This window comes from Dasypus novemcinctus, chromosome 5 (genome assembly GCF_030445035.2).
Source record: "Dasypus novemcinctus isolate mDasNov1 chromosome 5, mDasNov1.1.hap2, whole genome shotgun sequence".
NCBI classification, from domain to species: domain Eukaryota; kingdom Metazoa; phylum Chordata; class Mammalia; order Cingulata; family Dasypodidae; genus Dasypus; species Dasypus novemcinctus.
In genome coordinates, this window is record NC_080677.1 from 37,891,996 (window position 1) to 37,909,471 (window position 17,476).

At 38.6% G+C, this 17,476-nt stretch overlaps 1 protein-coding gene across 1 annotated transcript in view; it reads right to left on the minus strand.

The window, feature by feature from the left end:
• Positions 1 to 17,476, minus strand: part of DNAH11 (dynein axonemal heavy chain 11) — a 372,691-nt gene that overhangs the window by 297,095 nt on the left and 58,120 nt on the right. The window contains exons 11-14 of the mRNA XM_071215123.1: positions 17,334 to 17,458; positions 16,563 to 16,758; positions 5,469 to 5,573; positions 4,918 to 5,310 (exon numbers count right to left, since the gene is read on the minus strand). Coding sequence (XP_071071224.1) covers positions 4,918 to 5,310; positions 5,469 to 5,573; positions 16,563 to 16,758; positions 17,334 to 17,458 — 819 coding nt within the window. The remainder of the gene's footprint in view (positions 1 to 4,917; positions 5,311 to 5,468; positions 5,574 to 16,562; positions 16,759 to 17,333; positions 17,459 to 17,476) is intronic.

Consider the following 17,476-nt stretch of genomic DNA (forward strand, 5'->3'; position numbering starts at 1 on the left):
ATATTACAACATGGATGAACCTATTATGGTGAGTGAAATAAACCAGACACCAGCGGATACATACTGTATAGTCTCCTAATATGAACTAAATATGAGTAAACTTATGGAGGTAACCTCTAGAGTACAGAATACTAGGATACAGAATGTGGGTTGAGAATGGGAACTGATGCTTAATGTGTGCAGAACTTTTAATAAGGTCTCTTGTAAAAGTATAGTAAGGAATAGAATTGATGGTAACACATTATAGTAAGTATAACTAACATTGCTGATTTATAAGTGTGATTGTGCTTGAAAGGGGTAATGTGTAGACATAAATGTCAATTGAAAGAAAGCTTTCAATTGAAAGAGAATAATCTAGGGACTGTATAACATAGTGATTTCAGTTGCGGATGAAGCTTTTGGTTAATAGTATAAATATAAGAATGTTCTTTCACAAACTGTTAAAGATAGGGTGATACATGGGAAAACTACAACTAATGTAGCTTATGGAAGATAACTAACAGTAATATCGTAATAGTTTTGCAGCAATGGCAATGAAGATACATCAATTCTAAAGGACAGTAAAGGAATAAAAGGGGAAATGGGATTTTTCCTTTGGGAGTAATAATAACACCACTCTGTGATAAAATGAGAACCACTGAGTATATATTTTGAATATATTGTACAAAACAGGGAATCAATGGTAGAAGATGGCCTGTGGTCTAACAGGACAACTATGAGAATGCTCCCTCATGAACTATAACAAATATATATTAATACAGCATATTAATAATCAGGTAGGTTGGGGGAAAATACAGTAAATGTAAGAAAAGAGCTATAGTTAGTAGTAACAGATCGACAATGCTCTTTCATAGTTTGAAAGAAATGTTTCACAACAATGTAAGGTGTTGGTGGTGGGGTGCTGTATGGGAGTCCTGAATGATGATATGCATGTTTGTTTTGTAAGTTCACAGCTTTTATTATACACTTATTGTTTAGGTATATTCATGTGTGAATGATATAATTCAATTGAAAAAAAAAAGGAATGGTGATTTCAAATCTTTTTCAAGTCTGGTTCCTGATAAGACAGGGCAGAGGTGAGAGAGTTCTAGAGGCTTCTTGTCCTTTAACAAATGTAAGCACTGCTCCTTTCAGGGATGCTGTGTTGCCCACCTCCAGGGTTGAACCATTCACCTCTGTGTAATCTATATGACTACAGTTTATTAGTAGAACCTAGTCTGACCTTATTTTCTGGTATAACACTGTAAAACCTTATTTTGTAATAATTTCTAGTCATGTATTATATTTGTAATATTTTCAATGCATTTTAATCTATATTCATAAATCTTACTGGTCTAAATACCCAGATTAGAGTTTGGGAAGTACACTTTTTTTTTATCATCAAGCAAATGTAACAGAAAAAAATTGTACATCCATCATCTGTTCTTAATGAGACAGATTCTAATGTATTAACAGCTCTCAAGTTATCCTAAAGTCACAGAATAATTCACAGCATCCCAGTAAACAAACAGTAATAGTGAATGACATGAGTGTTAAGATACTTCTGAAAAACAAATTAATTTCCAGGTTTATACTTTTTCACATGTCAGAACAGCCCTGAGATTCTTTCAGGGCTACCCTTAGCCAGAACTACATCTGTGGTTCTGATTTCAGGGAAAAACCTAAGCTTAGAAAGCTGGTGTACCCACCCACTTAAGCAATAATCAAAGAAGGCTGAGAACAAAGTCCTGTTCTAGCAAATCCCTATTTAAGGCAAAAATAACACTTTCTTGGAATTTCAGACAACCTTAGAGGTCAGAGAAACTTATCAATATTACTTTTCTGCTTGATTCTTTTCCTTCTTTCTCTCTCTTTTCTTCCCACATAATATCAAGTACACCATACTTTACTTTTTGGTGAGGGAAGTTTGTAACCCTTCAAATCTTTTCTTCTCTTAGGTTCCAGGATATCAGCCTCCCTTGTTCTCCTCCTACTTTGTTGGTTGCTCCTTCTTTGCAATTTTGCTGGTTCTTCTTCCTCTCCCCAGAGTCTCATAAACTTAAATTGACCTAGGACCTAGGCTGGAACCATTCAATGTGCTCATTTGGGCATTGTGAATACACACTTGCATTAAACAAATGACACGAGTCAAATGCAACTGAAAAAGTAAATTTTGACCAAATATTACTCATTTACTGAATAAACCTAAATCAAGCTTAATATTGGCATGGGGAAAGCTGCAAAGCAGGATAGGAAAAAACAACAGCTATGGAGACAAATCCAGTCCTACAACACGCCTCTAGCTTTATGATGTACAACATTTACTAAGCCTCACTGAGCTTCAGTTCAGTCACTGTAAAGCAGGCAGTCACGCTGATTGGCCTCACCTTAAATGCATGATCATCAACCTCAAGTGGGGTGGGACCTCAGAACCGTCCTGGAATCCTACCTCATTCTCCTAGGCCATTCGTGTCTCCACTCTTCTAGACTCTCTTTAAAATTCTAACACCTCCTTCCACATTCTCACTTTCAGTCACTGACATTGCTCTCTTTTTCCTGAAGAAAACAGTAACAATGAGAAATCAACTTTCCCATGTTCACCTCAACACTGCCCGCATACAGCACTGTGTTCACATCCTCTGCCTTCCGTTCCATTACTACAGGTGGACTCTGCATGCTCCTAGCTAAAGTCCAGTTCGACTTGTATTTTCTACGTTCCATTCCCTCAATGACTTTCCTCCAACAATTTTTCCCTCTTGAAGGGTGGCCATGGTGGCTGCTGATGGTCGGGAGAGGGAAGAAGAGACATGGTGTGGGGGCATTTTCAGGATTTGGAGTTGTCGTAGGTGGTGCTGCAGGGATGGATGCTGGGCGTTGTGTGCCCTGTTGTGGCCCACTGGGTGGACTGGGGAAGAGTGTGGACAACAGTGTGGACCACTGTCCATGTGCTGCAGTGGTTCTCCAGAATGTATTCGCCAGGTGCAGAGGATGTGACACAATGATGGAAGAGTTTGTTGATGTGGGAAGGGTGGGGTGGGGGGGTATATGGGGAACTCATATTTTTTTAATGTAACATTTAAAAGAAAATGAAGAAAAAGAAAAGAAAAAAAAAACTACAAAAAAATTTTTTTTCCCTCCCTACTAGTTCATTACAGTCAACACTCAAACATCATGAAATAGGAAACAATATTAAAAATAAAGCCGTCCCTAACTCCAATATTCATATCCAGCTACTGACCATTTTAGTCCCCCTCCCCACAGCTTACTGGCTGCCTGTTTCTCCCATTCTCTTATTAGCGCCAATCAAGCTTCCATTCCTCCAATGACTTCCATGTTGCCAAACCTGATTGTCAATCTCAGTCCTCATCTTCAGGTCCCAGGTCAGCATGTGACAGAGCTGAACTCTCCCTCCTTCTCAAAAGTGTCTTCTTTACTTGGGTTCTAGGGAATCTCTCTGCTCAGTCTCTTTTTCAGTATCCTGTATTCTGTCTTCCTCTTCTCTCTGACTTCAGGAAGGACTTCAGGGCTAGTCTTGGATCTATTCTCTATCTGCAAAAAAATCCCTACATATCCCATCTAACTCCATAGCTATCAATATCATATGTACGCTCACAACTCGAAATTCTATGTCATTCACCAGGACTTCTCCCCTGAACTCTAGACTCACATTCACATCAGCCCGCTTAACTCAAAATCTCCCCTTGGGCAACTCTAACATGGCCAAAACCAGTCCTGGTTTTCCCTGAAAAACCTGCTCTAAAATAGTCTTCTGCATATCAGTGATGGGAAACTTTACTCTTTCAGTTGCTCAGACAAAAACCTTGGTGTTATTGTTGACTTCTCTCTTCTCAGACTCTCTACAGTAAATTTTGCTGGCTCTATCTTCAAGACACAGCTAGAAAATGACTGCTTTTATCCCTACCACTCTGACCCAAGCCATCATGTTCACCTGGATTATTAAAAGAACTCCTAATCATCTTCCTGTCTACCTCCTTGCTCCCCTGAAGTTTATATTCAGCAGGGAAAACCTTTGAACAGAGTCTCCAGCACAAAAGTCAAAGCCCTTAAAATGGCCTACCAATCCCAAGGGATATGCCCGTGGTCCTTTGCCAACTTCGTCCCCTTCAATTCTTCCCCTTGATCTCTGTGCTTCAGCTACCCTGACTCTCCAGCTGGTCCTTGGACAGGTAAGGTGTGCTTTTACCCCAAAGCCTTTTAATGTGGCTCACCTAGAACACCCTTCTGAGAGCCACATGACTCATTCCCTTTCTCTTTCAGGTCTGCACAGGTGTCGCCTTCGTAAAAAGCCTTCCTGACCACCCCCTATAAAATACCAAACCCCCCACTCCCTATCCCACCTACTCTGCTTTATTTTCTGCCATTGCTTTTATTACAAACTGACATTATATTTTTGTTATTTTTCTCTTTTTATTTTCAACTAGAACGTAGCCTCAATGTTTTCTTTCCTGCTTTCTGGGTTTTTTTGTTTTGTTTTGTTTTGTTTTCTCTTTAAACAACTGTTTCTGTTTTAAGAACTCAGATATTTGTTAAAAGGAGAGTAACTATTGTTGCTTAGGAGATTGTTGAGAGGGTTACATAAGATGATGTAAACAAGGTGTCCAGCAGATAATGGCCATTCAACAAGCAGTGGTAACTATTAATAGCATCCAAAAGAGGGTGTAACTACCACAGAGGCAAGGCGCCCACTTCTAACCCTTAATCAAAACATCTCTTGTATCAGAAAGGAGAGTAGTGAGGACTATAGCAATTAGGGGAAAGTAAGGCAAATTCCTCCATTTTAAATAGTTAACAAAACTACCTGTGATGCCCTTCCAGAACTGATAAAGGAGCCCTACATAGTTAGGTAACCTTTTTTTTCTCTTCTCTAAACTAAATGAAAAGACTTTCTATAAAACTTGAAATCATAAAAGACATTACCTCTACCAAGTTGTGTATCTTGCAGCCATCTGCTTGGATTAATCTGTACTTTTTAGTAAACAAATCCCCTTTGTCCTCCAAAGTAAAGCAAGTCTCCTTTCTGTGATCTCTCCTAGGAAGGAGCGTACACTCTGCCCAAGTTCTCATCATTTGCTGGATTGCTTTAATATTGCACTGTGTCTGCTGAACTCTGCGCTCCAGCTCAGAAGTGGCCATTTTCATCCTCTGGATATATTCCCAGCAGTCGTCCTGCCACGTGACCGAAGTTGCAGCTTCTTTTAGTTGATCATCAAGAGCCTTCAGTTCGTCTTCTACCAGCGGGTATTCAACTTCCAGAACAGTTTGTTTTAGCTTATTATACTCTTGCACAAGAAGCTCAAGATTTCCGATGTACTGAAAGAGGCAAAGAAAATCCCCAACAAAAAAGCACAAGATACATTAATGATATTTTCTCCTATCTCAGAGACAGAAATACCACACGTCTATATGTTAATAATCAAAATTTAAAATATTTATATTCAAAATATCCCCTGATACCTAAAACCACGAACCTTTAAAATAGTGTTTCTTTTTTTGAAGATGGCTAAGGCTGAATCCGGTATATCTGATTTCTTCAACATCAAAAGATATTTCACTTCTCTCAACACAGCTACTAGCTATCAAAAGAAAATTAGAGATCATTACATATTTTAAGATTACTCTATCTTAACACAAGTTTAATTTAACACTTAAAACTTCACCTAATGATTACTCTATTTTGAAACTGTCAATGTAAAGATAATTTTGTCTTATATGTTCTTTTAAAGTGAAAATCATACATTCCACAATGCGGTCAATGCATAAATAATAAAGGTATAAGTCAATGACTATGGCCCACTGTCAGAGAGAATTTGAGCAAAAGACAGCAACAATACGCCCACCAAGACCTAGAATGGAATGCCATGATAGATCTTTGACCAGTATTGTCATTTCTGTTACAAAGCTTGTTTAGAAAACACAAATTTCTAGCAACGTGATTAATACATTGGGAAAAAAATGTGAGCATCCTGCAAATTTCACCTTTGCTTATCTGCCTTTCCATCAGCAAGAAACAGTAGGGGAATGCCAAAAACTGCACCCAACTGAATCAAAAGGCTTTGGAATATACAAATGCATGTACTCATACACCTCAAACCGCCACATTCTTCAGTTCACTGGTGTGTTAGGTGTGTTATGAGCCTCCCCATCTCTACCTGCTGTGACCACTTTCTGTCTGATTTCAGGTCACCTTCCTCCCACCATTCCACAATAACTCAAAAGCTGCAACTCTTCCAACACCCACTTCCACAAGCAAACTTCAGGTCTTCATCAAAGCAAAGCACCATATTTACTGTAATAGTCATGTATTTCTAAACCATTTAGAAAATGCTACTGCTTTTATTAGATTCCTATTGTTTTTAATGTTGTCACTGACAAAGCTTTTTAGTGCTGCGCCCCAGCCCCACTTTTTGCACAAGTCTTGTGCTTTTTATTATGCAATCTTTCATACTGCAGTGATTTTTAGTGAAGCACATGTCAGACTGTAACAGAACTGACTGTATACCTAACTCACAGGTTTTGAAAGAAACACCACCCAACATCCTCAAGAAGGTAAGCCAGGGAAGCGGATGTGGCTCAAGTCATAGAGCTTCGCCTACCATGTGGGGGGACCTGGGTTCAATACCTGGGGCTTCCAGTAAAAAGAAGTAAGAAAGTGTGCCCACATGGCGAGCCAGTGCTCACATGATGAGCCGTGAGCGCAAGTACTCGCATGGTGAACGCAAGGGCCGGCACAGTGAGCCAGTGCCCACACAAGTGAGTCATGGAGCAAGATGATACAACAAAAGAGAGACAAGGGGAGAGTCAAGGTGAAGCGCAGCAGAGACCAGGAACTGAGGTGGCGCAACTGACAGAGAACCTCTCTCTCCCCATCAGGAGTCTCCAGGATTGAATCCCAGAAATTCTAGAGGAGATAAAATGAGAACAGAAGACAACACAGGGTGGATTCTGGGTGATCAAGGCTTCTTGTAGTCGCAGATACTTCCGTTCCGAAGGGCTTTGCTGGTGGAATTCTGGGATAGGACCTGGTCACAGGCACTTCCGGCTTGGGACGGTGAGGTGTACTTTTCCCCAGCACTAATACTTTCCTTTAAAGTGAGCTTAACTAGCAATAAGAAATTGGAATAAGAAGAACAAAGTGACAAAGAGAAGATATAACACTTACGCAAAAACAACAGCTAATTAATCTCCAAGACTAGACAAAGAAGCTAAGGAACTGATTAAACCCGTCAAGAAAAAATGTTGACAAGACAGGAACAAAAATCTACAAACCAAACCAGTAATCAGGAAAACATGGCTGAATCCAATCAACAAACTGAAAATCAGGAAGGGGGGCAGGACTTCGCACAAGCAATGAAAGATCTCAGAACATTTATCACCGACAAATTTGATGAAGTAATGAAAGAGGTTAACAGCGTGAAGACAACACTCGGAGGGGAAATTGCAGACATGCGCAAAAAAATAACAGATATGATGGAAATGAACACCACAATTCAAGAAATCAAAAATACACTTGCAGCAAATATCAGCAGACTAGAAGAGGCAGAGCAGAGAATCAGTGATGTGGAAGACAGTGCATTGGAAATCAAACAGATAGTAGAAGTGGTCAATAAAAAGGTAGAAAAAATCCAGATAGGACTTAGGGACCTGAATGATAACGCAAAAAGCTCAAACATACGTATTATAGGCATTCCAGAAGGAGAAGAGAAGGGAAAGGGGTCAGAAGGAGTGTTGCAGGAAATAATGAATGAAAACTTCCCAAATCTACTGAAATAGACAGATGTACATATCCAAGAAGCACAGCGCACTCCACTGGTCATAAACCCCAACAGGCCCACCCCAAGACATATACTTGTCAAATTATCCAATGCTCAAGACAAAGAAAAAATTCTAAAAGCAGCAAGAGAAAAGAAAACCATCACATACAAGGGAAACTCCATAAGATTAAGTGCTGATTTCTCATCTGAAACGATGGAGGCAAGAAGGCAGTGGTATGATATAGTCAAGGTACTAAAGGAAAAAAATTTCCAACCAAGAATACTCTATCCAGCTAAACTAGCATTCAAAAATGATGGAGAGTTCAAAATATTCACAGATAAACAGAAACTGAAAGAGTATATCAACAAGAAACCTCCCCTTCAAGAAATTCTTAAGGGAATTCTGCAGGAAGAAAGGAAAAAACAGGACAGTCAGAGATGGAGGAGAGTGTAAAAGCAACAAGAAAGACAAAAATAGAAGGGGAAAATAAAATAATACAAACAAAATATAACAAACACAAATCCAACCAAAATATGGCTACCATAAATAACTCTCTAAACGTAATAACACTGAATGTCAATGGATTAAACTCACCTATCAAAAGATTCAGACTGGGACACTGGATAAGGAAATACGACCCATCTATATGCTGCCTACAAGAGACACATCTTAGACCCAGAGACTCATGGAGGTTGAAAGTGAATGGCTGGAAAACAATCATACAAGCAAACAACAACCAAAAAAAGGCAGGAGTAGCTATATTAATATCAGACAAAATAGACTTTAAATGCGAAACAATTGTGAGAGACAAAGAAGGATACTATATTTTAGTGAAAGGGACAATTTGTCAAGAAGATCGAACAATCATAAATATTTATGCTCCTAACAAGGGCGCCTCTAAATATGTGAGGCAAACGCTGGAAAAACTAAGTGAAAGAATAGATGCATCTACAATTATAGTGGGGGATTTTAATACACCACTATCAACTCTGGACAGAACATCTCAAAAGAGAATCACTAAAGAAACAAAACATTTGAACAGTATATTAGAAGAGCTGGATCTAATAGACATATATAGATCATTACACCCAAACACAGCAGGATATACATTTTTCTCAAGCGCACATGGAACATTCTCCAAGATTGACCATATGCTAGGCCACAAAGAAAGGCTTAATGAATTCAGAAAGATCGAAATCATACAAAACAATATCTCTGACCACAGTGGAGTCAAGCTGGAAATTTGCAAGGGACAGAGACCCAGACTTCACACGACAATTTGGAAATTAAACAGCACACTCTTAGAAAAACAGTGGGTCAAAGAGGAAATCTCAAAAGAAATCAATGACTACCTTGAAACAAATGATAATGATAACACAACATACCAAAATTTATGGGATGCAGCAAAAGCGGTACTGAGAGGGAAATTTATAGCCATAAATTCATATATCAAAAAAGAAGAAAGAGCAGAAATTGAAGAATTAACTGCACATTTGAAGGAATTAGAAAAACAACAACAAAGTAACCCAACAGGAAGAAGAAGGAAGGAAATAACAAAGATAAGAGCAGAACTAAATGAAATAGAAAATAAGAAAGCACTTGAAAAAATAAACAAGACCAAGAGCTGGTTTTTTGAGAAGATCAACAAAATTGACAAACCTTTAGCGAGACTAACAAAGAAAAAAAGAGAAAAGATGCAAATACACAAAATAAGAAATGAGAAAGGTGAAATCACCACTGACCCCACAGAAATAAAGACTATCATAAGAGGATACTTTGAAAAACTATATTCCAACAAAAATGACAATTTAGAGGAAATGGACAAATTCCTAGAAATACATAAGCAGCCCATACTGACAAAAGAAGAAATTGATGATCTTAACAAACCAATCACAAGCAAAGAGATAGAATCAGTCATTAAAAATCTCCCAACTAAGAAGAGCCCAGGGCCAGACGGCTTCACAGGTGAATTCTACAAAACATTCCGGAAAGAACTAACACCAATCCTGTTGAAACTATTCCAAAAAATCGAAACAGAAGGAACACTGCCTAATTCCTTCTATGATGCCAACATTACCCTAGTACCAAAGCCAAACAAAGACACCACAAGAAAGGAAAATTACAGACCAATTTCTCTAATGAAACTAGACGCAAAAATACTTAACAAAATACTTGCTAATCGTATTCAACAACACATTAAACGAATTATACACCATGACCAAGTGGGATTTATTCCAGGTATGCAAGGATGGTTCAACATAAGAAAATCAATCAATGTGATACACCATATAAACAGATTGAGAGAAAAAAACCACATGATTATATCTATAGATGCAGAAAAGGCATTTGACAAAATACAGCACCCCTTCCTGATAAAAACACTCCAAAAGATCGGAATACAAGGAAACTTTTTGAACATGATAAAGAGTATATATGAAAAACCTAAAGCCAACATTGTTTACAATGGCGAAATCCTGAAATCCTTCCCTCTAAAATCAGGAACAAGACAAGGATGCCCATTGTCTCCGCTCCTATTTAACATTGTCTTGGAAGTACTGGCTCGAGCACTGAGACAAGAACCAGATATAAAAGGCATTCAAATTGGAAGGGAAGAAGTCAAAATTTCATTATTTGCAGATGACATGATCCTATATATAGAAAACCCTGAGAGATCTACAACAAAGCTCCTAGAACTCATAAATGAGTTTAGCAAAGTCGCAGGTTATAAGATCAATGCGCAAAAATCAGTAGCATTTCTATACACCAATAATGAGCAAGATCAGGAGGAAATCAAGAAACAAATACCATTCACAATAGTAAATAAAAAAATCAAATACTTAGGAATAAATTTAACTAAAGATGTAAAAAACTTATACATCGAGAACTATACAAGATTGTTCAAGGAAATCAAAGAAGACCTAAATAAATGGAAGAATATTCCCTGTTCATGGATAGGAAGACTGAATATTATTAAGATGTCTATCCTACCAAAACTGATCTACACATTCAATGCAATCCCAATAAAAATCAACACAGCCTTCTTTAAGGAACTAGAAAAACTAACTATGAAATTTATTTGGAATAAAAAGAGGCCCCGAATAGCCAAAGACATATTGAAAAAGAAAAACGAAATAGGAGGAATCACACTTCCTGACTTCAAAACATACTACAAAGCTACAGTAGTGAAAACAGCATGGTACTGGCATAAGGAGAGACACACAGACCAATGGAATCGAATTGAAAGTTCAGATATAGAACCTCATGTATATAGCCATATAATATTCGATAAAGCCACCAAACCCTCTCAACTGGGAGAGAATGGCCTATTCAACAAATGGTGCCTGGAGAACTGGATAGCTATATGTAGAAGAATGAAAGAGGATTACCATCTCACACCTTATACAAGATCAACTCAAGATGGATCAAAGACCTAAATATAAGAGCCAAGACCATAAAGACCTTGGAAAGCTGTGTAGGGAAACATCTACAGGACCTTGTAATAGGAAATGGCTTCATGAATATCACACCAAAAGCACGAGCAGCAAAAGAACAAATAGATAAATGGGACTACCTCAAAATTAAAGCCTTCTGCACCTCAAAGGAGTTTGTCAAGAAAGTAAAAAGGGAACCCACACAATGGGAGAAAATATTTGGCAACCATATATCTGATAAGAGACTTATAACTTGCATATATAAAGAACTCATAGATCTCGAAAACAAAAAGATAAACAACCCATTTAAAAAATGGGAAAAAGATTTAAACAGACACTTCTCCAAAGAAGAAATACAAATGGCTAAAAAGCACATGAAAAAATGCTCCAAATCCCTAGCTATCAGGGAAATGCAAATCAAAACTACAATGAGATACCATCTTACTCCCATAAGATTGGCAGCCATGAAAAAAACAGTAGAATACAAATGCTGGAGAGGATGTGAAGAAAGGGGAACACTCATCCATTGCTGGTGGGAATGCAGAAGGATCCAACCATTCTGGAGGACAGTTTGGCAGTTTCTCAAAAAATTATCCATAGATTTGCCATATGACCCAGCAATACCACTGCTGGGTATATACCCATCAGATCTGAAAACAAGGACACAAACCGATATATGTACACCAATGTTCATAGCAGCATTGTTCACCATCGCCAAAAGTTGGAATCAATCCAAAAGTCCATCAACAGATGAGTGGATCAATAAAATGTGGTATATACACACAATGGAATACTACTCAGCTGTAAGAACCAATACACTACAATCGCACGTGATAACATGGATGAACCTTGAGAATCTTATGTTGAGTGAAGCAACCCAGGCATTGAAGGACAAATACTATATGACCTCAATGATATGAAATAAGTTAACTGCCTCAGAGAGCTAGAGTCTGGAAAAGTGGCTTACTGGAAATCGGGGGGTGGAGGAAGGATGTGAGTTAATGTCTGTAGGGGTGGAATCTGTGATGAGCTGGGGGTAAGTATGAGCACAAAGAAGGGACAAAATGGGGGCAAGGGGTTACCTTCGGGTGGGGTTTTCTGGGTTTGAGGGGGGCTGGGGATGGGAAGAGGGGTAATATGGTCCAAGAAATAGGTGGGAGGGAGGGGCAACATACAAACATGGGAGAGTGCCAGAAGTTCATTGAACTAAATGTTGAGTAAAATGTATCAAAGTATAAGTAGGAGGGTTACCTGGTTAGGACGCTCAGGGGGTATGGTCTGATGCGGGAGGACTCCGGAGGGAATAGCTGAAGGCTCATTTTGCCAAGGTGGGTTCTACCATTGGGTGGGGTGGACCCATATCCTGGGGAAGACTAATGCCGTCGAATAGAGAGAACTGTATCTCTCGTGAGAAAGGACGGCTCCCAGGGCATTAGATTGGCAGGCGTTGTGGGCCCTAAGGGGAGGGGAAAATGGACGTGCAATGGATGGAACAAAGGTAAATAAGGGGGCAAAAGAGGAGTTATGTGAGAGTACACGAGGATGAATATAAAACAGCTAATATTACACCAAAAACATATAGGGGATGACAGACTAATAATGAAAACCATAAGACAAAACATAGGATAACTAAAAAATTTAGAAAACTGTACAACCTAAAGTATGGACCACATAGTAAGCACAAATGTTACCTTGTTTGAAAACTATAGTTTCGGAATCTGTACATCAGTTTCAGGAAATATGATATGAATAAGTTAAAAGATTATTGCTGTGGAAGGGAAAAGGTTTTATGGTGGATCTGGGGAAATACTGTATATTGTATATATGAATTTTGGTGATCTAAGACTCTTCTGAAGCTGACATTATGTTGGGATTCACTTTACGGGAAGTTTTGTATCACAGAGTGGTTCAACAATGGCAGCGGAGGAATACTGATATGGGATGTTATTGACAGGATATATATGGTTGACAGGGAGTTATACAGGGCATATGCCCAGGGTATATGGTAATATCTATATATACTCATAGTGGAAACAATTAAAAACAACAGCTGGGGGGGTACTGGGCTCCTGGCCGGGGGGTCACTGTTGTGGGCCCTGGGAGAGCAGCGGCAATCCTCCAGGTGCAACGGCAAGAACCAGGAAGGAAGGAGGGCCCAACAGTGGGCTCTTGATACTAATGGCTACACTTTTGAGCCTATGCACCTGCAATAAGAACAAGGCCTAGAGTAGCATTGTGCCTGGGGGTTTCCTCCTGACAGCCTTCATGTTACTCAACTGTGGCCACTCTCACAGCCAAACTCAGCGTGTAGATGTGATGCATTCCCCCCAGCGTGGGACACGACACCCGGGGATGAGCCTCCCTGGCACCGAGGGATCACTACCACATACCAGCTGAAGAAGCAACTAGAAAATGACCTTGAATTAAAGATTCAATGCGGAACAGCAGAATATACCTATCTACATATAATAACATGACTTCGGGAAGTGGTTTGACCTAATGTAAGGGGGAAATGGAAAAGAGAAATGAGATTATAAGGCTGTGAGTCTCTAAAAAAGAGTCTGGAGGTTGTCAGAAGGAATACCCCTATGTACAACTGAACAGAGTCTAAGAGACAGATAAGGTAGATACAACCCCAGGTATTGGTTCTTTTGAGGGATAAAGAGACCCACGGGTTCTATGGTCATGGCAGAAGGGGTTCACTGCCATGACAGATGGCCCTTCTTTGGAGCTGGTGTTTCTGCGTGATGGAAATGGACTCAGAGGGGATCTCTTTTCACAAGACTTGCATGCTACTTTATTGGAATTGTAGTTGGTGCTGGGTTTAAGATATATGTAGGGGATTTGAATCTCTGGACTGATAATATGACACCCAGGCCCAGAGCCTCAACAGACTTCAGCTCCTACACTCTGACTTATTGGACTTACTCCACTCAGCTAACATGGAGTTGAAGAAGGTCAACCACCACAACATGGAGCCTAGAGTGTCTACAACTAGAAGCGGGAAGAGTGCATCCAGTACCCATGTGGAATCTAAGCCCTCACTTGACATAGGTGTGCAATGGACACAACCAATCCAATGTCCACAGAGAAAATGTGGAATGGGTGTGGGAACGGTAGCCATGGGGGCTGCTGGGTGTGGGGAACGGAAGGAAGAGATGAGATGTGGAGGCGTTTTCGGGACGTGGAGTTGTCCTGGATAGTGCTTCACGGACAATTACGGGACACTGTAGATCCCCCCAGGGCCCACTGGATGGAACGTGAGAGAGTCTGGGCTATGATGTGGACCATTGACTATGGGGTGCAGTGATGTTCAGAGATGAACTTACCAGGTGCAATGGATGTATCACGATGATGGGAGAGAGTGTTGCTGTGGGGGGAGTGGGGGGCGGGGGCGGTGGGGTTGAATGGGACCTCATATAATTTTTTTAATGTAATTAAAAAATAATAATAATAATAAATAAATATTAAAAAAAAAAAAAAAAAAGAAGACAACACAGCAAAAACAGTAGGGCATGGGAGGCAGACTTGGCCCAGTGGTTAGGGCGTCCGTCTACCACATGGGAGGTCCGCAGTTCAAACCTTGGGCCTCCTTGACCCATATGGAGCTGGCCCACACGCGGTGCTGATGCGCGCAGGAGTGCTGTGCCACGCAGGGGTGTTCCCCATGTAGGGAGCCCCACGCGCAAGGAGTGAGCCCCGTAAGGAGAGCTGCCAGAGCGAAAGAAAGCGCAGCCTGCCCAGGAATGGTGCTGCACACGGAGAGCTGACACAAGATGATGCAACAAAAAAACACACAGATTCCCGTGCCACTGAAACAGAAACGGACAAAGAAGATGACGCAGCAAATAGACACAGAGAGCAGACAACTGGGGTGGGGGGGGGGGGGAAGGGGAGAGGAGAAATAAATAAATCTTAAAAAAACAAAACAAAACAGTAGGGCAGGTGGAGGGGAAGGGAGAAAAATAAAAATACATAAATCTTTAATAAAAAAAGGTAAGACAGTTCACTTCTGTTATGGCTCCATAGGCGAACTAGAACACAGTATTGTGCATGCTGATAGTCTTGAATTATCCCTAAATGAATCCTATGAATTATCCCTAAAACAGCTCAGAAATTTAGTTTCTATTAATTGGTTTTATGAAACCAGAAGATAGAGAGACTCCTCAATTACCTAAGTCATATGAATGTGTGCTGAGCTTTATAAACCAAATAAAATAGTGCTGTTCATTATACATATTTTAGGGAAACAGATCAGAATTAAGGTGCCAATTGTGACTATCAAACTCATTGAGGCCAACTTTCTTGCCTCCTCAGTATTCATTTGTACTGCTCAAGAGAGTCTCAATAATTTTTTCACTCTTTAAAAATTCAGTCAGAGGTTGAATCTACCTAAAACTGAGAAACAGATACTTAAATTCTTGAAAATACTTATATTAGTAAAATAGAAAAGAAATCTTACTTTGTGTCTTTTAACCAGCAAGCTACCAGACTTGGAGGTAAGTTTAAAATATTATACATATACATATTTATTATGTACACACATTATGTTACATATGCAAATGTAACGATACATACATATATAATTGCTAATAAAGTTTCTGTATTTTTTCATTATTGTGTAAGAATGAAATGATGAGAAAACACATTAAAAAATACATGAGATTTGCCTTTGTTACATGGTTTATCATAGGATAACAAAAAAGCTGTTCAATAAAGATGTTCTTCATTCTGAATGTTATTTAACTGTTCATATTATTTTTAGTATTAACACCATGTTTTATGTTTTTTATGAAAACAGTTCTATAAAAATTATCATCTATTTAACCGATATATTCAATATACTTGTTTTCCCTTGAAAAAAATTATGACATATCAAAATTTACCATGTCCATTCAAAAGCATGACTGAAGGTCTCTCATTCCATATTATCTACTCATTCCCTAAATCTTAACTTACATGATGAAATTTCAATTAACTAGAAATTGGTATATGTGAAAATAACTCAAGCCAGAAAACATCTGGAAAAAGACTAATGATTCATTTAGTTCAGTTAATGTTTATTAAATGTTACCAAGGACTAGACACTATGCAGAAATACAGATACAAAGATGAAGCAACAAGGACCCTATCCTCAAGTAGCTCATTATCTAATGAGGCAAGAGAGTATAAATAAATGTGAGGCAAAATGATCAACAAATAAAGGGTAATTAAAACAGAATTTAGAAAACAAAGTCCTATTAGGAGTTATTTACAGTTAAACTCCTCATAGAAATTATATTAAATCAAAAGAGAATATAAATTACAGCGAGTACCAGAAATATACTACTAATAAAAATGACATCTATTTAAGACCTGTTTCAAAAATCAAATGCCTACCTTTGGGTCAAAGTTGACATTGAGAAGTCCATTTATGACACTGGATTTAATCAATGGTTGATTCAAACTGAATTCACAAATTTTATCCACGTTACTTTTCCATTCATTATACACATGATTTTCAAATTGGTCTAGTAAATTTGTCATTTCAATATACTTCTGATATACAAAGGCATCATCAAGACTTTCTGAGAATCTGCAGGAATATAATGTTTCTACTTTTCTACATATAGATTTCAGCTTAATTATATTACAATAATACCGCATATAAAATATATGATAATATAACATAAACAATCAGGAAGAGTAACAGTAAAGGGCAAAAAATGCTTATAAATGTCTTTGTTTTAAAAGAATTTATGAAACAAATAGAACTCTAAAGATTTTATTAAACGCTCAAAGCAACAAGTTACCAATTCCTACAAGAAGGGTAGGGTACAAAGGTCTGCAAAAAGAATGTTATTTACTGGAGAAAAGAAAAACAACCACCACCACCACCAAAAAACCCTACATATTGTGGGTGAAAAGGGAAAATGAAAAGAAAAAATAAATAAATAAGAACATGAAAAAAGAAACATATGAAGTTCTAAGGGTCACATTAAAAACATTCCAAAACTATAAAGATGAATTATTTTGAATAAACCCAAACAACTAAAGGAGTTAAATAAACTAATGATTCCTTAAGTGCTAATATGAACAGCTCACTGCCTTAAATAAAAATTGCTTGCATCATGAAGATAATTTTTCCAAGAAATAAGCTTAACTACTTACAGATAATGGAGAGATGCAAAGTTTGACCAAAATGCTTGAAGTCGTTCAAGGACCTCCTTGGCCCACTTAATATTTCCTGAGGTAAATGGCATATTCTTGTTAAGAACTACCTTTCCATGTTCAATCTGCAAGTTGATGTGTAG